Genomic DNA, 25,267 nt, shown 5'->3' on the forward strand with positions numbered 1-25,267 from the left:
GCCCATCAGCATCTTTCTGCACGCGTTGTGTGGGCTCTGCATATCAGTCAGTTTATAACAACGCTTATCATTTTTCCCTATCCCTCAGTCTTTCAGATACACCACTAGATGGAAATGGTGCTGGAGTCCATTAGTCCATATCATCCATGATAACGTCATGTTCAGATCGTCAATCCATGAATCCATCCATCCGCTCCTCTCTCCCTGCACTCTCTGCTGCACCACGATGGGGGGGGGTTCGTCCAAATCGCTGTCCTTTTGACCCAGCAGACCACGTTGCTTTCTGTTTACAAGTCTGACGGTGGGCGGTTTTTGTTTTGATTGCAGTTTCAACTTTTACCTTGGCGAATGATGTATGCCAATAAATAACGCCTATTTTGGAAGAGAGAGAGAGAGAGAGGCTGCGCGCGCGTGCGTGCGCGTGCGAGAGGCTGTATGTGGGTGTGAAATGAAATGAAATGAAATCTATATTTACCCAGGGTATCTGGGCTAAGCTCAAGAACTTGTTTCCAGCCAGGCCCTGCTCATAGAACACATTTCATCGTAGTGGTTCAATGCCTTGTTCAAGGGCACTTCAGCGGTGGTAATTTTAACGTGTCGGACGGCTGATTCGAACTGGGAACCTTCCGGTATCAAGACCGCGCCGCTATCCGTTCGGCCACCGCTGCCACGTGCGTGCGTGCGTGCGTGTACTATCTGTAACTAGACTAAGTCACATGACTTCTCTTCAGTGTGTGTGTGTGGGGGGGAGTTTTCTTTAGGCTGTGGATTCTGTTTTTTTTTTTTAGGAATGTAGGATTTTAAATGTCAAAGAGGTTCAAACTTTTTACAATCGATAATTCCATCTAGCAGAAAACATAACAGTCTAACTTACATAAACTAGTTATGACTTTGACTTGCATTTGTTATGACGTGACTTAACAGGAAACACACGTGCGTGTGATTTCCTTTCCCCCTCCCTTTTTTTACTTCCTTGTTCTTCTCGGTCATTCTTCTCTCTACTACAGATTGAGTTCTTCTCAGAAACAACCTCGTTGAGACTCAACAACAACAATGGACTGATTTGAGACGACACAACTGAAGCATCTATGGTAAGAGGTTTTACTAGTACTACTACAATTTACAATTTAGGCATTTAGCAGACGCTCTTAATCCAGAGCGATTTACATTAAGCAAGAACAAAAAACATAGGAATACATCACATATATAAAATGCATTTATCATGTAACATGCATAAGCTAAGAACGTAACTAGGACATATGACACTATACATATAAACTATACATATATACTATACTATGCTGTACATATGTACTATGAAGTGCTATGACTACATACAATGCAGCACTACGCTTACACTTTGATCTAAGGTAAGAGGTTTTACTAGTACTACTACTAACTGAAGCTTACACTTTGATCTAAGGTAAGAGGTTGTACTAGTACTACTACTAACTGAACCTTATGTAGAGGGTTCAGAAATAGCCTCTATTATAGTTTTGCACTAAAACATACACCCCCCATTTTTTAAGATTTATTAGAACTATTCTAACATTATTGACACTTTTCTATGAGATTCCACATCTTATTAGACTTCCTAGTCAATAGATGGCGCTACTGCGCTACTGTGAATCATAGAGGAACTACCTATAGTCTCGGTCCCACCCACGCCACGCATGCGCAGTCAGTAAAAAATCGCTGCTGACCGAGCCAAGCAACACTAAAGAATTTGTCCCGTTCCTCGTTTTTCACAGGTATAAATATCATATCTAAACATTCCTAATGATGTTGAAACTACTGTGAACTGCCAGTGACATGTTTAGTAACGTTTTGAGTGTACTTGAAGTGAGTTTGGACCAGTAGTTTTATTGTTTTGATTGAGTTGAATAATGGCTGCTGCCAGCTAGTTTGCCAGGTAGTTTTACACTGTGTTACCACACAGACAGCACACGTGGTGCGCATGCGCGTGTGTGCGTGCGTGTCGGGATGAAAACGTGTTCTTTTGAATGTGTATTTGAGCTAATGCTAATGGTGTGAATGAAGAAGAGTATTAGATTTAGGAAATGTATTGTTATGATAAATGGAATCTGAGTGTTCTGACTACAGTATTAAGTTGTATGTTGAGAGTAAGAATACAGATTGGATATTTTGTCAAAAGGGTTATAAAGTGCACAATACTTTACTTTGGTTTTATGAAGGATACAGTTTATTTTTGATTTATTTCGTTTATTGTATTTTGTATTTTTGAAGCTATTGTGAAGTAAGATGTCTGTTGTTATTATTTTGATATCGAATGCAAATGAATGTTGATACATTGAGTGAGTAATAAATCGCTGCTGACCGAGCCAAGCAACACTAAAGAATGTGTCCCATTCCTCGTTTTTCACAGATCCGCAGTGCATTCAAGCATGTGTATCGCTTGTGCCGACCCAGACTCCCCTAGGTCTGAGGCCGGTAACACTTACACTTTGATCTAAGGTAAGGGGTTTTAACTACTAACTGAAGCTTACACTTTGATCTAAGGTAAGAGGTTTTACTAGTACTACTACTAAGTACTATACTAATACATACTTACTTACGCCTGACACCCCTACTGGGGTATAGTAAGTAAGTACATTTTATTTATAGAGCACCTTTCGAAACAATGTTACAAAGTGCTGTACAGACTATTGGTCAACAAGGCAAAACAATCACAAAAAAGCAAGGGCAAAACAAAACAAAAACAACAATAGAAAAGCAAACCGTCGACAGATGTTTTTTTTTTTAATGCAAAAAAGCAGGGTGTTCCACAAAGTGGGAGCAACCACTGCAAATGCTCTAAGGTCCCCCTTAGTTTTTTTTATCCCACAATTTTTGCAACCCAGTTTTTTTCACCCAATGCCAATTATCTAATGTCATGCTGGGCGCTACATTTCCTCTGCCAACCTGGGGGGGCAGCGGACTGACCTCATGCCTCCTTCTATGCATCCAAGCTCCGAGTCCAAGCTGCTTCTTTTCACCTGACAGGGGGGAGTTTCCCCGGCCGGACGTAGCGCGTGGAAGGAACACGTTATTCCGACCAGTTCCTTTCCCCTCCATCAGGCGCCCCGGCTGGCCAGGAGGAGGTAGTTTTAGAGACCAGGATTTCTGCATGTTTTTGTGAGGGTACCTACAAAACCCTCGTTAGTTTTAAGTTTCGTTCTAGGCCGTCGACAAGGGGCCTGACACCCCTACTGGGGTATAGGCTGTTGACAAGGGACCTGACACCCCTACTGGGGTATAGGCTGTCGACAAGGGACCTGACACCCCTACTGGGGTATAGGCTGGGACCTGACACCCCTACTGGGGTATAGACTGGGACCTGACACCCCTACTGGGGTATAGGCTGGGACCTGACACCCCTACTGGGGTATAGACTGGGACCTGACACCCCTACTGGGGTATAGGCTGGGACCTGACACCCCTACTGGGGTATAGGCTGGGACCTGACACCCCTACTGGGGTATAGGCTGGGACCTGACACCCCTACTGGGGTATAGACTGGGACCTGACACCCCTACTGGGGTATAGGCTGGGACCTGACACCCCTACTGGGGTATAGACTGGGACCTGACACCCCTACTGGGGTATAGGCTGGGACCTGACACCCCTACTGGGGTATAGGCTGGGACCTGACACCCCTACTGGGGTATAGGCTGTCGACAAGGGGCCTGACACCCCTACTGGGGTATAGGCTGGGGCCTGACACCCCTACTGGGGTATAGGCTGGGACCTGACACCCCTACTGGGGTATAGGCTGTCGACAAGGGTCCTGACACCCCTACTGGGGTATAGGCTGTTGACAAGGGACCTGACACCCCTACTGGGGTATAGGCTGTTGACAAGGGACCTGACACCCCTACTGGGGTATAGGCTGTCGACAAGGGACCTGACACCCCTACTGGGGTATAGGCTGGGGCCTGACACCCCTACTGGGGTATAGGCTGGGACCTGACACCCCTACTGGGGTATAGGCTGTCGACAAGGGTCCTGACACCCCTACTGGGGTATAGGCTGTTGACAAGGGACCTGACACCCCTACTGGGGTATAGGCTGTTGACAAGGGACCTGACACCCCTACTGGGGTATAGGCTGTCGACAAGGGACCTGACACCCCTACTGGGGTATAGGCTGGGGCCTGACACCCCTACTGGGGTATAGGCTGGGACCTGACACCCCTACTGGGGTATAGGCAGGGACCTGACACCCCTACTGGGGTATAGGCTGTTGACAAGGGACCTGACACCTCTACTGGGGTATAGGCTGTCGACAAGGTACCTGAGTCCAGAGTTCTCGGTCACTGGCGTTCTTTTCTATCTGCGACCAGGTGCCTCTTGGTGTATGCATGCCTGGAGATCCGGCATGTTTTTGGGCCGGCCTCTGTTTCTCTTCCCTTGGGGGTTCCAAGTCAGAGCCTGTCTGCATGGTGGTGTTTGACGCTGCCTTGCCTTGCGCAGTGTGTGCCCGATCCATCTCCATCTTCGTTGTCCAATTTTGTCTTTTTGGCTGCTGGTAGTTGCTTTGTTTTCATCTACATTCATTCATTTCATATTGATTGACAGGTGTCATAGAGACTAAAGATGAGTGATTCTGGGGAGAGAGAGGAGGATGGAGCTGGCAGACCACAGAGAGAGGAGGATGGAGCTGACAGACCACAGAGAGAGGAGGATAGAGCTGACAGACCACAGTCTCCAACTCCCAGCCTTCTGTCTGTGAAGATTGACTGGTCTTTACAACATCCTCCTGACTTCACTAATGAACCTCCAGATACAGAGTATGTCAATCCTCCTGTACAATATACACTGTGACACGTCAAAGTCATCCCATCATGCTGAATTACATACTGTATGCAAATGACACAAAAAGAAGGTCAATGTTGTTATTTTTGTATTTGTTTTTCTCATTGGTGAAATGTACAGGACCTGAAACCCATAATGGAATACATATAAATAAGATGAAAATGATCCTGAACAAACTGACCTTTTCTTTCACATATCTGTATGATTCCAGAAGTGTCCACCACAGAGCAGAGTCTCCAACTCCCAGCCTTCTGTCTGTGAAGAGTGACTGGTCTTCACAACATTCTCCTAACTTCACTAATGAACCTGGACCTCCTGATACACAGTATGTCAATCCTCCTGTACAATATACACAACAATAAAACAAACAAAGAAACAATGTCATTCCACAGCTAAACGGTACATTAAAGAATGTTTTTGACAGAATATTGATTGATATTTGATCCACACTTTGTACTCTGGTTTTGCGAGTCGACCTGTTGCGTCAGACTGAGATATTCTGATGGATTTATACGTAACGTTGCCGTCAGACACAACCCAGCTACGCATCTCCATTTCTCAACTGTTGAGGACCGCTAGGGGGCGCTAGCCCCTCCAATGCATGGCTTTCTGAAATTACGTCATGTGGCAACCAAGCCTATGGACTTTAATGTTTGTATATTAGAGCCCAATAATCAATAACCAGTCACCAGCCAAGGCTATGGACTTTAATGTGTGTTTATAGCGGTTATGATGTAACTATTGGGTTGTTTCCATTGTGTTCCTCAACAAAACAACACTAAAAACAACAAGACAACGAAAGCAACTCATAACTATAGAGACACAACCTGACTACGCCAGCAGGGGTTTATCGCCTGTATCTCCTAGTCCTTAGATGGCATTTTTGGTCAAAACGAGCAGACTCTGTGTTGCGTTCCATTAGACGCCATTAGACCGGACGGTAAACAAGGAAGAGATCTTGCATCGTCACACACCCTATCATAAATTCATCACTTCCGGTCGGGAAATAAGAGCTGAACAGGGAAAAAAGCTTGAAGATATGTATCAATGCCGGGGTATAACTGGCTCTCGATGGTGACGTAATAAAGATATGTTTCAGTGTCGGGTGGATTAAAGGTAATGCCTCTATGTATACATGCATGTAATCTGAAACCTACCTTTATTACGTCACCATCGAAAGCCAGTTATATCCCGGCATTGATACATATCTTCATTACGTGGCGTCACACTCAAAATCAGTGTATATATATACCACCACATACGCATAAAAAAAAAACAAGTGACCACAATATACTACTTTTAAACGTACAACTTACACATACATACATACAACTTACATATACATACATATCTTCATTACGTCACACTCAAAATCAGTATATATACCACGGCATACGCATAAAAAAGCCAGCCGACCACAGTATAGTACTTTTCAACTTACAACTTACATATACATGCATACGTTACCTGTTAACGGTGAAACATATCGTAATTACGTCACCATTGACGGCCAGTTATAACCCGACTTTAGTATTTAATTTGTGGACGTTGATACCAACCAAGCATATGTACATGTATAAAAAAGCCAGTCGACCACAGTATAGTACCTTCAACTTATATACATGTATACATACATACGTTACCTGTTACCCAACCAATATTGAAATATATCGTAATTACGTCAACATTGACGGCCAGTTATAACCCGACTTTAGTATTTAATTTCAATGTTTTACAGAGAGGCTGAGATTTGAAAGTTTGTAGCGGTACTCGACAGAGTGCAGTTCTAGTTTATGTATTGTTATTTCTGTCTGTATGATTCCAGAAGTGTCCACCACAGAGCAGAGTCTCCAACTCCCAGCCTTCTGTCTGTGAAGAGTGACCGGTCTAGAGGAAATCCTCCTGACTTCAGTAACAAACCTGGACCTCCTGATACACAGTATGTCAACCCTCCTATAAATATATACAACACTATAACACTGTAACACTATACAATATACACTATAACACTGTAACACTATACAATATACACTATAACACTATAACACTATACAATATACACTATAACACTATACACTATAACACTATAGAGTGTCGCAGTCCCGCCCCCTACCATGGACCAGGAAATTATTCTCCGTTCATTTTCCTCATAGACATTTCAGAAAGTATTTATTTAAAGACGTTTACGCCGCGGACAAAGCCAACTCGAGTCGTGACAAATCATGACAACAAACAACATTTTTGGGGCCGAACAAATAATTAGAAAGAAGAAAAAACGGCAGGTTACAACACTTTTTTTGTTGTTTTTCTTCTTTGTAATTATTTGTTTGGTCCAAAATATTGTTTGTGTTGTCATGAGTTGTCATGACTCGAGTTGGCTTTGTCTGCGGCGTAACCGTCTTTAAATAAATACTTTTTGAAATGTCTATGGGAGAAATGCATTGGGATTCATTTCCTGGGCCATGGTAGGGGGCGGAACTGCGACGCTCTATACAATATACACTATAACACTATACAATATGGTTGGGTGACGATACGAATCTATCGTCAATCGCGAATGTACGAGTCCAATCGCCGAATATTTTTATTAGGTGATTTTTCGGGGCGATTTTTTTCTTTTGCAAAATCAATTTGGGCCAGCAAAGTAGTAACAGCGGCCGGGTGGAAAACCCCTCCTCCCGTAATGGTATGCTCCCAGTCCCCGCACCGCAGCATCGGGGAACACTCTGGCAGCCAGAGTAAAGGCTGGGAGGGACCGAGCCGAGGGAGGCTACTGTACTGTAGCCTACATGTTGTTTATGCTCCGGAGTCCAGACCCATGCAGTTTAATAATATACAGTCACAACAGAATGCACACTGCTGTCTCGTGTCTCATCACAATCCCAATGCGCCACCCGTGAAGTCGGGGGGGGAATAAAAAACAGGCTGCTATTGTAGGCTCGGGGATCGTTAGCTTAGCGCTTAGTTTAGCTACTGATTCAACCCACTGATTGAACTTCATCTCCGCCTGTAATCTAGGTTATTTTTGTATTGACAACGTGAACGAACCCCGACACCAGCACTGCAAAAATAGACAGATCTACAAGCTCTCAACGCGTAGCGAACAGCGCTGCAAAAACAGGCAGGACGCGATGCCTTGAGAGCTTGTGGATCAGCAGCAGCAGCCCTCCGACGGTGCGGGGAGGCAAGAGTTCTCCGGGGAGGAGGAGAAGTTACAAGGGCAGGCTACATGTTGCTGCGGCTAACAACACTGTCACCAGCCAGTGGTTGTGATGTTAGCTTGGCTTGCAGCTGCTTGTCCGTTCCAACTTCACTTCATCTCCACCTGTAACTTGTTTTTTATTTTGTTACCCTGGCTGCGCAGCTGCGCTGCAAAAATAGACGGATCTACAAGCTCTCAACGCGTAGCGAACGGCGCTGCAAAAGCAGGCAGGACGCGGCGCCTTGAGAGCTTGTAGATCTGGCTTTTTTGCGACCTGTAGTGAGCTGTTCTCACTTTACTTTTGACACGAATATATCGTCCATCGGCGATTTTTGGACAGACGATGGGCGATTGAAAAACATTGGCATATCGCCCAACCTTACTATACAATATACACTATACACTATAACACTATAACACTATACAATATACACTATACAATATACACTATAACACTATACAATATACACTATAACACTATACAATATACACTATACACAACACTATAACACATACAATATAACTGGACCTCCAGACACACAGTATGTCAATCCTCCTGTACAATATGACACTATAGCACAACAAAGTGAGCTCATGCAAGCTTACATGTACAGTATAATACTATACAAACACTTACATGTACAGTATAATACTGTACATGCACAGTATAATACTATACATGTACAGTATAATACTATACAAAAAAGATGAGAATAATAACGTTGTGTCCTCTCTGTCTGATAGTATCTATAGATTATAAGTTTGTGAATGAAGTGGTGAAGCTGCCTGCATGCCTGCCTGCCTGCCTGTCTGTCTTACAAACTAGATCTCTACATGGCGTCTATGTAACCTGCTATTGTATTATTTCTATTGTTAACATATTTCTATATGTTGCTGTTTCTCTTGTTGCTGCAGTGTTCAGTAGCTGCAACCCAATATGTTGTGTTCTCTCTACTTGTAGAACGAGACATAACTAGAAAAAGTGCCCTTCTGGGCACAGGTCTCCACCAGGAGGATAGGAGTGTGTGTGATGTTTGGCAAAATGTTTAGGAGTAATATAAACATGTTTTTTTGTTTGTTTGTTTCTTGCAACAATTTTCTTCATTTTGTTGAGGAAATGCAGAGCCAGATCACTCATAGCATCTCTGAGGATAGAATTCTGGATGAGCAGGACATGTGCAGCATTTTGTACAAAACGGGCTACTCCTGAAAACTTTGGAAGGCAATCTTAGCTAATCATCTGAAAAATCCAACAGGCTCGTCTTGATCACATGACTACAGAGATCATGTGTACCGATTTGCGTGAGATTTGGATAAAATCTGTGACTAACATAAACAATGTGTTTTGCAGAAATCGGCCTCATGGTGGCGTTATAACCGATAGATGTGGAGGGATGCAGGGAAAATGTTTTTCCATGGCCTCTAGTGAGTGCGCATACATAAGTTGACGATGCAGTTATAGGTAAAAACAGGAATTGGCCTGTTATAGCGCCACGTGAGGCTGATTTGGGAAATAAATAGTGGCATGTCGTCCTCGGCCTAGTGGAAATGTGCGTGTATAATTTCATGGAAATTGGACACTGTGTTTGTGATTTGTGGCATTTTGTTCGAAACGGACCAATCATGTGAGCTTTGGAAGCCAATCTTAGCCAATCAGGATGGAAAATGGGAAATTGTGCAGATCTGTTGATCACATGACTATGGAGATAGTGTATACCGAATTGTGTGATGTATGGATAAAATGTGTACCAGTTATCTACAGAAATGTGTTTTGCCTAAATCGGCCTCATGGTGGCGCTATAACAGGCCGCTGAGGAATATTTGGGGCAGAGGTTAGTCGTTGGCATCCAGGGAGTGTGTGTGCACAGTTTGGCATGGATCGGGCCAACGGTGCCGGAGATTAGCTGATAACGGACGGACGGAAGGACGGACGGAAGGAAGGACACACACACACACACACGGACGGAGTGCAAAACATACTCTCTCCCCATGCCTTCGGCCTGGTGGAGACAACTATGACCAAGGACAAAAAAAACACAAACAAACATACCTATTGGGAGAAATAAACAATTGGGGGAACTGATGTGTCATGTCTCAGTCTCATAATAATACAATTCTACTTTCATTCATTGTTATACATTTTAACATCATCAGGATGGCGTATTATTGAAGGGTAAATTCCTTGCCACACCTGGTTGAACTAACATAACCTTTCTTCCTGGAAGAATGTCCGACACCTATAGGCTGCTTAGCACGTCCAACCAGGTCGGTCATTCCTGTTAATTCAAGCAGTGACACTCAGCGAGTCAGTGTCGATCAGCAGGTTCTATTAGCGAGGTGCGGAAACTGAATGGCTGTGCGTGTGTGCAGCTTCAAAGCTATACTGTAGGCCCACACAGGGGTGGGTGTCAATGTATTGTTTATGCTTTGGCTAACTTATAGTCGGTACTGATATCTGAGTTTATTCTAATAAACCCTTGAAACACAGGGTCAAATCAACAACAAATCAATATATTCCACAGTAGGAGCATACTGGTTGGTCTGTGTTTTAGTTAGTTAATGCTTGAATGTAGTTCTGTTGTTGTTGTTGCAGTTCTGATTAACCAAACATAACCTAGATATTCCTTCCTGGAAGAACTGGTTAAGTTTGTTATTTTGCTATTCTGGTAAATGTGTCTGTACAGACAGCCTCATCTATTATTACATTTCCCAGACTTCCACGCCTACAAAAAAAAACACACAACTAGAAAAAGTGCCCTTCTGGGCACAGGTCTCCACCAGGAGGATAGGATTGTGTGTGATGTTTGGCAAAATGTTTAGGAGTTGTGTGTGTGTGTGTGTGTGTGTGTGTGTGTGTGTGTGTGTGTGTGTGTGTGTGTGTGTGTGTGTGTGTGTGTGTGTGTGTGTGTGTGTGTGTGTGTGTGTGTGTGTGTGTGTGTGTGTGTGTGTGTGTGTGTGTGTGTGTGTGTGTGTGTGTGTGTGTGTGTGTGTGTGACGCGACGCGACGCGACTTGGCCTGTTGTAGCGCCACCATGAGGCTGTTTTGAAAACTGTCAAGTGGCATTTCTTCCTCAGCCTAGTAGTGGGAATAGGCATGCACAGTTTCACCGCAATCGGACGCTGCGTTGCGGAGTTGTGGCAATTTGTACAAAACGGGTACAAAACGGGCTACTCCTGAAAACTTTGGAAGCCAATCGTAGGCAATCAGGATGGATAATTATGAGAAATCAAACAAATCACATGATCACATGACTATGGAGAGCATGTGTACGATTTGCGTGAAATTTGGATAAAATCTGAAGGAGTAATATTAGAAAATGTGTTTTACATATGTCGGCCTCCTGGTGGCGCTATAAAGAGCAGATGTGAAAAATTCCAGGCAAAGGTTTTTCCTTGGCCTCTAGGGAGTGCATACATGGTTTTACACAGATCGGTGCAGTTATAGGTAAAACACAAATCGGCCAGTTATAGCGCCACCATGAGGCTGAGTTGAAAATATTCAAGTGGCATTTCTTCCTCGAACTAGTGGGAATGTGCGTGCAAAATTTCACGGAAATCACACCATGTGTTCATGATTTGCAGCATTTTGTTTGAAACGGAGCACTCCTGCGAACTTTGGAAGCCAATCTTAGCCAATCAGGATGGAGTCTGAAAAATCTGAAAGACCCGTTTCGTTGAATGGCTCTAGAGAGACTGTGTACCAATTTGCGTAATGTTTGGACAAAATCTGTAGGTGTACTGTCAAAACATTTGTTTTGCACAAAGCGGCCTCCTGGTGGCGCTATAACAGGCCAATGTGAAAACTTTGGGGCAGAGGTTCAGCTCTGGCATTCAGGGAGTGTGTGTGCAGAGTATGGCTGCGATCAAGCCAACGGTGCCAGAGATTAGCTGTTCACGGACGGACGGACGGACGGACGGACACACGGACGGACGGACACACACACGGACGGACGGAGTGCAAAACATACTCTCTCCCCATGCCTTCGGCCTGGTGGAGACAATGATTAAGAGCGTTTAACAGTGACTTTTTCATTCATAATTATGATAATTGTATAATCTTTGTTATGTTTCCAGAAGTGTCCACCACAGAGCAGAGTCTCCAACTCCCAGCCTTCTGTCTGTGAAGAGTGACCGGTCTAGAGGAAATCCTCCTGACTTCAGTAACGAACCTGGACCTCCTGATACACAGTATGTCAACCCTCCTATAAATATATACAACACAATACATGTATGTATGGTTGTCTCTGCCAGACTGAATGGTCCAGACCATGTTTTACACCCTGTCCGTCTGTCAGTCCTTCCGTCTGAGACCAGCTAATCTCCGGCACCGTTGGCTTGATGGCAGCCAAACTGTACACACACACACTCCCTGGACGGGAGAGGTTCAGCTAACTGCACACACACACACACACACACACACACACACACACACACACACACACACACACACTCACACTCCCTGGATGACAGAGGTTAAAATGAAATAAAACGACAAATGAGAATGTTTTAACACTCATCTTTTACAATCTCTAATAACCTAAAACATGAACCTTGGTCTAATACTAATATTATTAATAATAATAATAATAATTAAAACAGCAACATTGTCTTTTAGTTTTAACCCAAGATGTTGTGTTCTCTTCTACTTGTATAATGAGACCTAATGATAAAGAACGTTTCATAAAAGGTGGTATAGCTTATATATTAAACTATCTATTATCTATATTCTATAGTTAATAGTTAATAAAAGGTGGTATAGTTTATATATTAAACTATCTATTATCTATATTCTATAGTTAATAGTTAATAAAAGGTGGTATAGTTTTTAGCAATATTACACTTGAGGGGGTGGTTTCTGCGTTGCTTTCGGAACTCGCCCTGCGGGCTCGTTCCTGCAGCATCGCAGGCATTCATTAATGACGTTAAGCCACCCCCTCTAGTGTAATATTGCAATTATACTACCTTAAAACTAAGAAAATCGCTGAAAAAACATATTTTTTTAATGACAGATGTAGTCACTACGGCCACAAATGTCCCAAGAAACTAGCTAGCCTAGCCACCAAGTTTGCTGCGCTCTGGGAGAACAGAGCAGCTGAATTCTTTGTTTTGATTAGGTGTGGAGTGGTGCTCGTTTGAACCACGGCAAGAAGGCTGTTTCAACCAATCAGATTGCTTCCTCGAAACGACCTGTTGTATATATATATATTAAACTATCTATCATCTATATTCCATTGTCTTCATCTCCACAGAGATACATTCAGAAACACACCTGGACAGAAGACATTCAGTCAAACCACAAGTGGAGACAGTAAGACTGGACACATTTTACACTAACATTTTATTTCAATTGATGAAATGTTTAAATGTCAGAAGATTCATCAGATTAAATATCCATGTTGTATTCCTGTGTCAATGTCCAAATACTGATGATAAACACATACATTTAGACTAAAACAAATTATCCAATGTTATTTATTTTAGCCAATTTTCTTCTTTTTCTTTTACAAATGTAGATTTTCTGGAGGATATATACATAGTTGTTTTAATGATATTTTATGTTCAATGTAAAGTTATAAGCAGAATGTTTAACACGTATTAATTGTCTTCTCATATCAGGTGTCAGTCTGCAGGAGGATTTAAAGGTCTATAAGGTCACTTTGGACAGTCTTGATGGTGAGACATACGTCACTGAAGTGCCCGCCCTCTCCAGCATCTACACAGACCTCCACCTATCAGCGGGAGGGAGTGAAGCGGTTAATCAGCAACATGAGGTGTGGCAGCTTGAGACCGCCTCCAACATGAAGACCCTTCATGACGTCCTAATCAATGCCGTCTTTAAGACCCTCCTCCCTGGCAGAGACACACCCAGCAGCAGAGTTCTGACCAATGGCATCGCTGGCATCGGAAAGACATTCTCTGTGCGTAAGTTCGCTCTGGACTGGGCAAGAGGTTTGGAGAACCAAGACATCATTCTCCTGGTTCCCTTCTCATTCCGGGAGCTGAACTTGGTCCGAGATGAGCAGCACAGTCTTCTCTCACTGATCCATGTTTTCCATCCAACGTTAAAGAAGGTCACAGCAGAGCAGCTCGCTGCCTGGAAAGTTGGCTTCATCTTCGATGGTCTCGATGAAAGCAGGTTTCCGCTGAAATTCGAGAACATTGACATCGATTCTGACGTCTTCGACAAAAATGACGTCGTCTCTGATGTCACGGTGACGTCATCGGTGGGCGTGCTGCTGACGAACCTCATCAAGGGGAATCTGCTCCCCTTGGCTCTCCTCTGGATAACCACCAGACCTGCAGCAGCCAATCAGATCCCTCCTGCATGCGTTGACATGGTGACAGAAATACGAGGGTTCACAGACCCCCAGAAGGAGGAGTTCTTCAGGAAGATGTTCAGTGATGACGAGGAGCTGGCCAGCACCATCATCTCACACGTGAAGACATCAAAGAGCATCCACATCATGTGTCACATCCCAGTCTTCTGTTGGATGACCGCTACCGTTGTGGAGGACCTGGTGAAGACAGACGAGACAGGACAGCTGCCTAAGAACCTGACCGGGATGTTCAGCCACTTCACGTCGCTCCAGATAAAAAGGATGGAGACAAAGTATGATGAGGAGACTGACAGGACTGAGACTGACTAATACAGTAGCTTTTATTTGTTTTCTCATGCCCCCCAAGTAAAGCACATTTGAATATTCATATAGACTACCTGCACTTATCTGTTGGTCTTGGTTAAGTAGCGTACCACCTTAATTAAAAAAATAATACAATGTTTTATTGCTTAAGCTTATGTAGTCAATATTCATTTATTCACTGATATACAAAAATCCATTTGAAAAAAATGTTTCTCACTGTTCCCAGGTCGAATATTCATATGCGATTAAAATGCGATTAATCGAGATTAATTAATTACAAAGCCTCTAATTAATTAGATTATTTGTTTTAATCGAGTCCCAGCTCTATTATATATTAAACTATCTATTATCTATATTCTATTGTCTTCATCTATATGTATCTATATTCTATTGTCTTCATCTCCACAGAGATGCATTCAGAAACACACCTGGACAGAAGACATTCAGTCAAACCACAAGTGGAGACAGTAAGACTGGACACATTTTACACTAACATTTTATTTCAATGAATGAAATGTTTAAATAGCAGCAGACTCATCAGATTTAATATACACATCGTATTCCTGTGTCAATGTCCAAATACCGATGATAAACACATACACTTAGACTAAAAAAAATGATCCAATGTTATTTATTTTAGCCAATTTTCTTCTTTTTGAGTGGTGTAAACCACTCCTACAACTGGCTTTTGTGTGCATAAAAAAATGACCATGGTTGCTATGTTCAAAATAATTTCTGACGTAATTAAATCACACCCGGGTGAACTGGATGACCGTAGCAACCGTGGTCATTTTCTCTGCACAAAAAAAGCCAGTTGTGAAATCACATCCGGGTGATTTCTTTGTGTTATAGCCTAGATCTAGAAAAGTGGTCACTCAGTTCACCCGGGTGTGATTTCATTACGTCAGACATTACGTCAGACCACAGCTGATCATGCTATATAAAACCTTACACCACTCAGTTCACACGGGTGTGATTTTTTTTCTTTTACAAATGTAGATTTTCTGGAGGATATATACATAGTTGTTTTAATGATATGTTATGTTCAATGTAATGTTATGATTGAAGCATAATGTTTAACATGTATTAATTGTCTTCTCATATCAGGTGTCAGTCTGCAGGAGGATTTAAAGGTCTATAAGGTCACTTTGGACAGTCTTTATGGTGTGACATACGTCACTGAAGTCCCCTCCCTCTCCAACATCTACACAGACCTCCACCTATCAGCGGGAGGGAGTGAAGGGGTTAATCAGCAACATGAGGTGTGGCAGCTTGAGACTGCCTCCAACATGAAGACCCTTCATGACGTCCTAATCAAGTGCCGTGCCGTCTTTAAGACCCTCCTCCCTGGCAGAGACACACCCAGCAGCAGAGTTCTGACCAATGGCATCGCTGGCATCGGAAAGACATTCTCCGTGCGTAAGTTCGCTCTGGACTGGGCAAGAGGTTTGGAGAACCAAGACATCATTCTCCTGGTTCCCTTCTCATTCCGGGAGCTGAACTTGGTCCGAGCTGAGCAGCACAGTCTTCTCTCACTGATCCATGTTTTCCATCCAACGTTAAAGAAGGTCACAGCAGAGCAGCTCGCTGCCTGGAAAGTTGGCTTCATCTTCGATGGTCTCGATGAAAGCAGGTTTCCGCTAAAATTCGAGAACATTGACGTCGATTCTGACGTCTTCAACAACAATGACGTCGTCTCTGATGTCACGGTGACATCATCGGTGGGCGTGCTGTTGACGAACCTCATCAAGGGGAATCTGCTCCCCTCGGCTCTCCTCTGGATAACCACCAGACCTGCAGCAGCCAATCAGATCCCTCCTGCATGCGTTGACATGGTGACAGAAATACGAGGGTTCACAGACCCCCAGAAGGAGGAGTTCTTCAGGAAAATGTTCAGTGATGATGAGGAGCTGGCCAGCACGATCATCTCACACGTGAAGACATCAAAGAGCATCCACAGCATGTGTCACATCCCAGTCTTATGTTGGATGACCGCTACCGTTGTGGAGGACCTGGTTAAGACAGGCGAGACAGGACAGCTGCCCAAGAACCTGACTGGGATGTTCAGCCACTTCATGTGGCTCCAGATAAGGAGGAAGAAGATGAAGTATGACGAGACTCATGAGGAGAAAAGAAAAGAAAAGAAAAGGAAAAAAAACCCAAAAGAGAGAATCAGAGAAAGAAGAAATTGGGAGACTGACAGGGATGTTCTTCTGGAGCTGGCCAGGCTGGCGTTTGAACATCTGGAGAAAGGCAGCGTCATGTTCTACCAAGAAGACCTGGAAGAGTGTGGTTTCAATGTGAAAGACGCCGCGCTGTACTCTGGAGTGTGCACAGAGATCTTCAAAGAAGAGACAGTGCAATCTCAGAGAAAGGTCTACAGCTTTGTTCATCTGAGTATCCAGGAGTTCCTGGCTGCAGTCTACCTGTTCCACTGTTTCACACAGAAGAACATGAAGGTACTGAAGACATTCCTGAATGATGATGTCAGTTCCTTGGAGGATTTCCTGCAGAGAGCCACGGTAAAAGCCTTGAAGAGTAAGAACGGCCACCTGGACCTCTTTGCCCGCTTCCTTCATGGCCTCTCACTGCAGTCCAACCAGAGTCTGTTAGGAGGCCTGCTGGGTCACACACAGAACAGTCCAGAGAGCATCCAGAGAGTCATCAACAACCTGAAGGAGATGACAAATAAAGATGGGAGTCTCTCTCCTGACAGATTTATCAACATCTTCCACTGTCTGATGGAGATGAACGACCACTCAGTGGATCAGAAGATCCAACAGTTCCTGAAGTCAACTGACAGATCAAAGACAGAACTGTCTGAGAGCCAGTGTTCAGCTCTGGCGTTCATGCTGCTGACGTCAGAGGAGGTTCTGGAGGAGTTGGACCTCGACCAATACAACACACCATCACTATGGGGGAGAAACAGTCTGATCCCAGCTGTGAGGAACAGCAGAAAGGCTCGGTTAGTAGTCATGTGAATAGAATCAATCTACTATTATTTAAATTATTTAAATAAAATGTAAGTGTATTTAAAATGAAACTGATGCAAATTACACTAGTATTAATTCAGATTATGTGTCTTTCACCTTTATGTTTTCTGGTTCCCTGTTCTTATATGACCTGTCAATATCTGACCAACTAGATTGTGCATTTACTTTACACTTTATAGTTAATTTCCTTGAACATGAACTTGATCTAATCTGTGTTGATAATCACTGATTTTACATAATCTACATTTTCAGACTTGTTGGCTGTTACCTCCAAAAGGCAGAATATGAGATTGTGGCTTCAGCTCTCAGCTCTAATCCTTCACATCTAAGAGAATTGGACATCAGTTATAATGACATAACGGATCCATTGATGGACCTGCTCACTGCTGGATTGAAGAGTCCAAACTGTCAACTGGAGATACTGAGGTCAGATTATTATTTTGATTAGTTCTGTTGTATTATTTATCTTTTGATTATAATAAGAAGAGTGTGAATAAAGTTGACATCATGGTATCCCGCACAGATTAGAATAATAATATGGTCAGAGTTTGAGTTGTCTAGTTCGCACTCTCACATCACAATGCTACGGTACAGTAACTACAATAAGTGATCCATCATGGCTGCTAGGGAATTATCATTATCAATTCTACGGTACAGTAATTACAATATGTGCCTGCCTTTTCTTTCCATCTATCTCTTGGGGTCATTACTCCAAAAGTCTGATATTCAATCCAGATATTTCATGTGTAATTACAGACTTGCTGGCTGTACCATCACACAGACAGGATTTGAAGTCCTGCTCTCAGCTCTCAGCTCTGATCGTCTCCATTTGAGAGAATTGGACCTCAATTTCATCTGCCTGCAGGAATCACAACTGCTCCAGCTCTCTGCTGTACTGAAGAGTCCACAGTGTAGACTGCAGATCCTGAGGTAAAGAATGTGTGTTCTCTCTGTGTGGATCTCTACTTGAACATCAACAGCACTTTGTTAAATGTGTATTTCTCTGCAGGTTGTCAGGCTGTGGAGTCACAGAGGAAGGCTGTTCTTATCTGGCTTCAGCTGTGACCTCCAACCCCTCGTCCCAGCTGAAACAGCTGGACTTGAACTTCAGCCACTTAGGAGACTCTGCTCTGAAGAAGCTGTCTGCTGCACTGGAGACTGTCAAGTGAGTAGACTATAGTGTGTCCATGTTGGTCAGTGCAGTGTAGAATGTTAACTGGCTGGCCAGGCGGACCCATAAAGTCCAGATAGAAGTATCTAGACTGTTTAAACGGGTGGCAGTGGGTCAGCGGTAGAGTGGCCAGTAGAACAACCAGATGGGAACCGCAAGGTTCCCGGCTTGATCCCTGTGGGCTCCCCCAGAGAGTTAATGTGGAAGTGTCCTCTGAACCCCTAATTGCTGTGTGTGTGTGTGTGTGTGTGTGTGTGTGTGTGTGTGTGTGTGTGTGTGTGTGTGTGTGTGTGTGTGTGTGTGTGTGTGTGTGTGTGTGTGTGTGTGTGTGTGTGTGTGTGTGTGTGTGTGTGTGTGTGTGTGTGAGAACGGGTGAATGTAATTATGTAAAGCGCTTTGTATAAAAGCGCTGTATAAATGTAACATTTATTTCAACTAGAAACATGTGCTCCTCAGAACACAGGTCTCCGCCGGGTAGCTTATTGTGGGCCAGCAATGTTTCACAGGCAATCGTTCATGATTTAATCCATTGAGACCTGGAACGCATCCATGTCACGTTAGCGTTAGCGTTTTAAACATTATGTTATAATTTAGCTATTGAAAAATAGCAGATCTACAAGCTCATAGCGCGCCACCGAGTGGCGCGCTATGAACTTGTAGGTCTGCTATTTTTGAAAAATCGTTAAAATGTGCCTCAAATCTTTCCGAAAATTGTCATGATTTAGAAAACCTTTTTTTATTAATTTCGACGTCAGGCCTGAATGGGTTAAAGCATGTTGTTCAAAAGGAGACACTCAATCTTATCAACATCTGAGAGATGCGTCTTAATCACATGACCATAGAGATATGGTGTACCAATATGTGTCTTAATCACATGACCATAGAGATATGGTGTACCAATGTGTGTCTTAATCACATGACCATAGAGATATGGTGTACCAATGTGTGTCTTAATCACATGACCATAGAGATATGGTGTACCAATATGTGTCTTAATCACATGACCATAGAGATATGGTGTACCAATATGTGTCTTAATCACATGACCATAGAGATATGGTGTACCAATGTGTGTCTTAATCACATGACCATAGAGATATGGTGTACCAATATGTGTCTTAATCACATGACCATAGTGATATGGTGTACCAATGTGTGTCTTGTTTGGACAGAGTCTGTGGGAGAATGATGACAAAATGTGTTTAGTAAATATTTTGTGGGACTAAAACAGGCCGGTGTGAGACATTAAGCAGCAGAGGTTTTGACTTGATTCATTGTTGTTCTACTTCCTACAGCGTGAATCATGGAGGAGAACACTGGACTAAACCTCAACTCCTTACAAGTGAGTCTGTCTGTCTGTCTGTCTGTCTGTCTGTCTGACCCAATTAAGACCTGGAACACATCTGTGTCATCTTAGCTTTAGTTTTAACCACTTCATCCACTTTATCCGTAGTGACTCTAAATTTATGGACCCTCTTGATCCTGATTCAAACTTCTTTAGCTCTTTAACTCCTAGCTGAGTCACTATCATGTGACTATTTTAGTATCGATCCATTTCATAGTCTACTACTTCCAAAGCTATATTCCAAAGCCCCAAACAAAGCAGTTCTCTACTTTTCATTTAAACATCCGTAGTCTCTCTAAAAAATCATGAGGCACTTTTTCATTTTTTGTCTTGAATGGCTAAATCTGGTGGAGGTGTATCCGTATACCTACACAATAAATATCAATTCAAACATAGAGATGATCTAGCACTCAACTCTGAGAGTCATGATGTTGAATCGCTGTTTATTGAAATACCCTCTTCTTGTGACATTTTTAATGGTGGTCCGTGGCTCAGATGTGTCTGAGAGGCTAAATGTCATCAAATGGTGGTCCGTGGCTCAAATGTGTCTGAGAGGCTAAATGTCATCAAGTGTTGGTCTGTGGTTCAGATGGGTCTGAGAGGCTAAATGTCATCAAGTGTTGGTCTGTGGTTCAGATGGGTCTGAGAGGCTAAATGTCATCAAGTGTTGGTCTCTGGTTCAGATGGGTCTGAGAGGCTAAATGTCATCAAGTGTTGGTCTGTGGTTCAGATGGGTCTGAGAGGCTAAATGTCATCAAGTGTTGGTCTGTGGTTCAGATGGGTCTGAGAGGCTAAATGTCATCAAGTGTTGGTCTGTGGTTCAGATGGGTCTGAGAGGCTAAATGTCATCAAGTGTTGGTCTGTGGTTCAGATGGGTCTGAGAGGCTAAATGTCATCAAGTGTTGGTCTGTGGTTCAGATGGGTCTGAGAGGCTAAATGTCATCAAGTGTTGGTCTGTGGTTCAGATGGGTCTGAGAGGCTAAATGTCATCAAGTGTTGGTCTCTGGTTCAGATGGGTCTGAGAGGCTAAATGTCATCAAGTGTTGGTCTCTGGTTCAGATGGGTCTGAGAGGCTAAATGTCATCAAGTGTTGGTCTCCGGTTCAGATGGGTCTGAGAGGCTAAATGTCATCAAGTGTTGGTCTCTGGTTCAGATGGGTCTGAGAGGCTAAATGTCATCAAGTGTTGGTCTGTGGTTCAGATGGGTCTGAGAGGCTAAATGGTAAGCATGTTGTCATAGGCTGCATGTACAGTACACGCCCCCAGACTCAAACATTGAACATTTAAATTCTAGTCTTGCATGTGTCCTGGGCAAAATTAACCGAGAAGGTAAAGTATGTTAACCTGACTCCGCCAGATGGGGCAGCAGAGAGTACACTGGGTTCCCCCCTCCTGCTCCCATCTGGGAACTCTCAGGCAGACTTGATGCCCGGCCACAAAACGGCCTGGCCAATCAGCAGCAGCTAGAGGCGGGAGAGCTGCTGCTGATTGGCCAGGCCGTTAGTCTGCCTGAGAGTTCCCAGATGGGAGCAGGAGGGGGGAACCCAGTGTACTCTCTGCTGCCCCATCTGGCGGAGTCAGGTTAAAAGTATGTTTCCTCTTGGGCGATTACAATATAAGTCTATTTAACAGTGAGTCCTCTTCACTCACTGCAGAATTTTTGAATACTCTGTATATGCAAACTCCTTATACGCCTTAATTACTAAACCTACTCGAGTGACTTCCTCATCTGCAACCCTTATTGACAACATATTTACTAACTCTTAATAATGTATGGAAATCTGGTGTCTTTCATTCTGATATATCTGACCATTATCCTGTGTTTCACATTTTTAAAGTATTCAACAGGTGCTTTCCTCTTGTCAGTAAAAAAGCAATGTCTGTGCATTTAGAAAACCCTGGTTTACACCAGATCTCCATAAGTCTCTGAAAGCTAAGAATAGGTTGTATAAGAAATTCATCTTCATCCTGTTAGAACTGCTAAGAAAAAGTACTTTTCAGACAAATTCAATGAGGCTTCAAACAACATCAAAACCACCTGGGGAGTCATCAACTAGAGTCATCAACTAGAGTTTACTCTGACCCATATTGACATTGCATATGCTTTTAACAATTATTGTGTTAATGTTGGTTCAATATTGGTTTGTACGTACGTGCGTGCGTGCGTGCATGCATTTTGCTCAGTGCATGGTGTATTTAATGTTTACTGTGTTGTTTTCTCATCAGATTTCCAGCGTCTCACACTGGACACAAACACAGCATGCAGATCCCTCATTCTGTCTGAGAACAACAGGAAGGTGACACGGGATGATGATGATTTTCAGGATCATTCAGGTCGTGATCATCCTGACAGGTTTGAGTACAGGCCTCAGGTTCTGAGTAAAGAGAGTCTTGATAAACGCTGCTACAGTGAGATAGAGTTCAGTGGATCGGTTGTGATAGGAGTGACTGACGGAGACATCAGTAGGAAAGGACTGGGTTGGGACTGTGTGCTTGGATGGAATAAACATTCCTGGAGTCTGTTCTGTAGAGTTGGTCGCCATGGTAACGTTTACTCTGTCATACACGATAGTAAGGACACTTTCCTTCCTATCCGTCCCTCTGGCTCCAACAGAGTAGCAGTGTATCTGGACCGTCCCGCTGGGACTTTGTCCTTCTACAGAGTGTTCGAGGCCACTCTGACACACCTGTACACCTTCCAGAACACATTCACTGAACCTCTCTACGCAGGGTTCTCTGTTGATGATGACTCCTCTGTGTTTCTGTGTGAGGACAGACAGGCTGTGAGGACCGGGTCGAGGGTTTTTTTTTCTTAAGATTAGCTTTTGGCTTTTCTGCCTTTATTGATAATTCTTATTATTAGTGAAGATGGACAGGAAAGAGAGAGAAGGGGAGAGACACGCAGCAAAGGTCGTCATGAACGGGACTCGAACACACGACACGCTGTCAGGCCAGAGCCTATGTGGCATGATGCGCCTGGACTGCTAGGCCAACCCCCCCCCCCCCCCCCCCAACATGTTTTTGGGGGTCCCCAGATGACTGACAATTTAATGACTTTTTTCTTGGGGAAAATGGGGAGAGAGATGAGGGGGTGACATGCAGTAAAGGCCGTCGAGATCGGGAGTCGAACCCGCGGCACACTGCCAGACTGGATTACCAGCCAAGGTGCCTGGACCATTAAGCTATGGCCCAGGCCAATTTAATGACTTTAAAGAGCTTTTCCATACCTCAAGGAAACATGCACAGATGCACGCACGCACACACGCACAGTGTGATGTGCATTGGGTCCAGTTGGTTCAAATGGAACCAAATGGACCGCGAGGGGGCACGGCACCTCCAATAAACAGCCACCGAATCCACTTCTCTCCAACTGAGTCGTGCCCTGCGAGCCAAAGACTGGCCACTGATGAAGTCTATTATATGCTGTTATCTTATATATATTTGTTATCACAATGCTGTTACATTTGAAATGTGTTGATTAAAAGCATATTTACATTTCATGCAGTTGAACACCTTTTTTGACCCTCCTATGAGCAGCTTTTCAGGGTTTGTGTGAACGCAAACATTGAAGCTACGGTCCATGGTTCAGATGGGTCTGTTCAGATGGGTCTGAGAGGCTAAATGTCATCACATGGTGGTCCGTGGCTCAGATGGGTCTGAGAGGCTAAATGTCATCAAATGGTGGTCCGTGGCTCAGATGGGTCTGAGAGGCTAAATGTCATCAAATGGTGGTCCGTGGCGCAAATGGGTCTGAGAGGCTAAATGTCATCAAATGGTGGTTCAGATGGGTCTGAGAGGCTAAATGTCATCAAGTGGTGGTCCGTGGTTCAGATGGGTCTGAGAGGCTAATGTCATCAAATGGTGATCATGGTTCAGATGGGTCTGAGAGGCTAATGTCATCAAATGGTGGTCCATGGTTCAGATGGGTCTGAGAGGCTAAATGTCATCAAGTGGCGCAAATGGGTCTGAGAGGCTAAAGGTGGCCTTACACTAGCCGATAATCGGGCATTTTTGACGCTCGGGGGGTGCCCGACCGCTCAAAGCGCGATCGGGATCGGCCCGATCAACATCAAGAATGTTTGATATTTTCTCTGCCCCGCTCCGACTATCCTGTAGTGTGTGTGGTGCTATCAGATTTCAGATTGAAAAAAATCGGCTAGTGTAAGGCCACCTTAAATGTCATCAAATGGCGGTCGGTGGCGCAAATGGGTCTGAGAGGCTAAATGTCATCAAATGGTGGTCCGTGGCTCAAATGGGTCTGAGAGGCTAAATGTCATCAAATGGTGGTCCGTGGCTCAAATGGGTCTGAGAGGCTAAATGTCATCAAAGGTTGGTCCGTGGCTCAAATGGGTCTGAGAGGCTAAATGTAATCAAATGGTGGTCCGTGGCTCAGATGGGTCTGAGAGGCTAAATGTCATCAAATGGTGGTCCGTGGCTCAAATGGGTCTGAGAGGCTAAATGTCATCAAACTGTGGCTCAGATGCTGAATAAATACTGAACCTTGATTGATGTGAAAAGGGTTGAAAACCCCTGCTGTAAAGAACTGGTTCATCATGATGATCCAGGACACCCTGACACATTGTTACTTTATTGAACCTTATATTTAACGGTATTGTCCCGAATATTAGACGACCCCCATTTCTCAACTAATTTGTGGAAAAAGAACATTGAAATGTCAAATACAGTAGTCTCTAGTCCCCGATTTATAATACGACCCTGTTTATTATTATTTTTTTAGGATATTTCCATTGGAGAAAAAAACGTAGTCTTATATTCAGGCCAATAGGGTATGTCATATTATGAATTACATTGTTACTTTATAGACGGAGATACCTTGAAGTTATTAACAGTTTGCAGAATGGGTAGAGTTCAGGAAAGGTACAGGTCAATACTGACCTGACTGCCCACTTAGTGACCACTCTTCCTAGGTCTGGACACACACACACACAGAGGTGTGTCACATTGCATTATTAACAGAGTGACATGTATAAAACTCTTACCAGACATGAAGTTCTTCTGTTTCCAGAGTTGAGTCAAAATGGAGCCTGAACTACCCATGTTATTCTCCATAGAGAAATTACTTCCGTGAACCAGGGGAATCG

The 25,267-nt window shown here is 43.7% G+C and overlaps 1 protein-coding gene across 2 annotated transcripts; it reads left to right on the forward strand.

The window, feature by feature from the left end:
- Positions 1-992: 992 nt before the first annotated feature.
- LOC306916551 (uncharacterized protein) lies at positions 993-23,665 on the forward strand. 2 transcript variants are annotated; one of them, XM_079494453.1, is made up of 15 exons: positions 993-1,091; positions 2,387-2,475; positions 4,578-4,789; positions 5,026-5,139; positions 6,640-6,753; positions 12,091-12,204; positions 13,266-13,324; positions 13,633-14,626; positions 15,066-15,124; positions 15,765-17,622; positions 17,903-18,076; positions 18,407-18,580; positions 18,660-18,815; positions 20,117-20,163; positions 22,392-23,665. In XM_079494453.1, the coding sequence occupies exons 3-15, from the start codon at positions 4,596-4,598 to the stop codon at positions 22,979-22,981; spliced, it is 4,647 nt and encodes a 1,548-aa protein (XP_079350579.1). In that variant the 5' UTR covers positions 993-1,091; positions 2,387-2,475; positions 4,578-4,595; the 3' UTR covers positions 22,982-23,665. The 2 variants fall into 2 exon arrangements, with proteins under 2 accessions (XP_079350579.1, XP_079350580.1); XM_079494454.1 differs by lacking the exon at positions 5,026-5,139.
- The last annotated feature ends 1,602 nt before the right edge of the window (positions 23,666-25,267 follow it).

Source organism: Electrona antarctica (assembly GCF_951216825.1).
Source record: "Electrona antarctica genome assembly, chromosome: 23".
In the NCBI taxonomy this organism is placed as follows: Eukaryota; Metazoa; Chordata; class Actinopteri; order Myctophiformes; family Myctophidae; genus Electrona; species Electrona antarctica.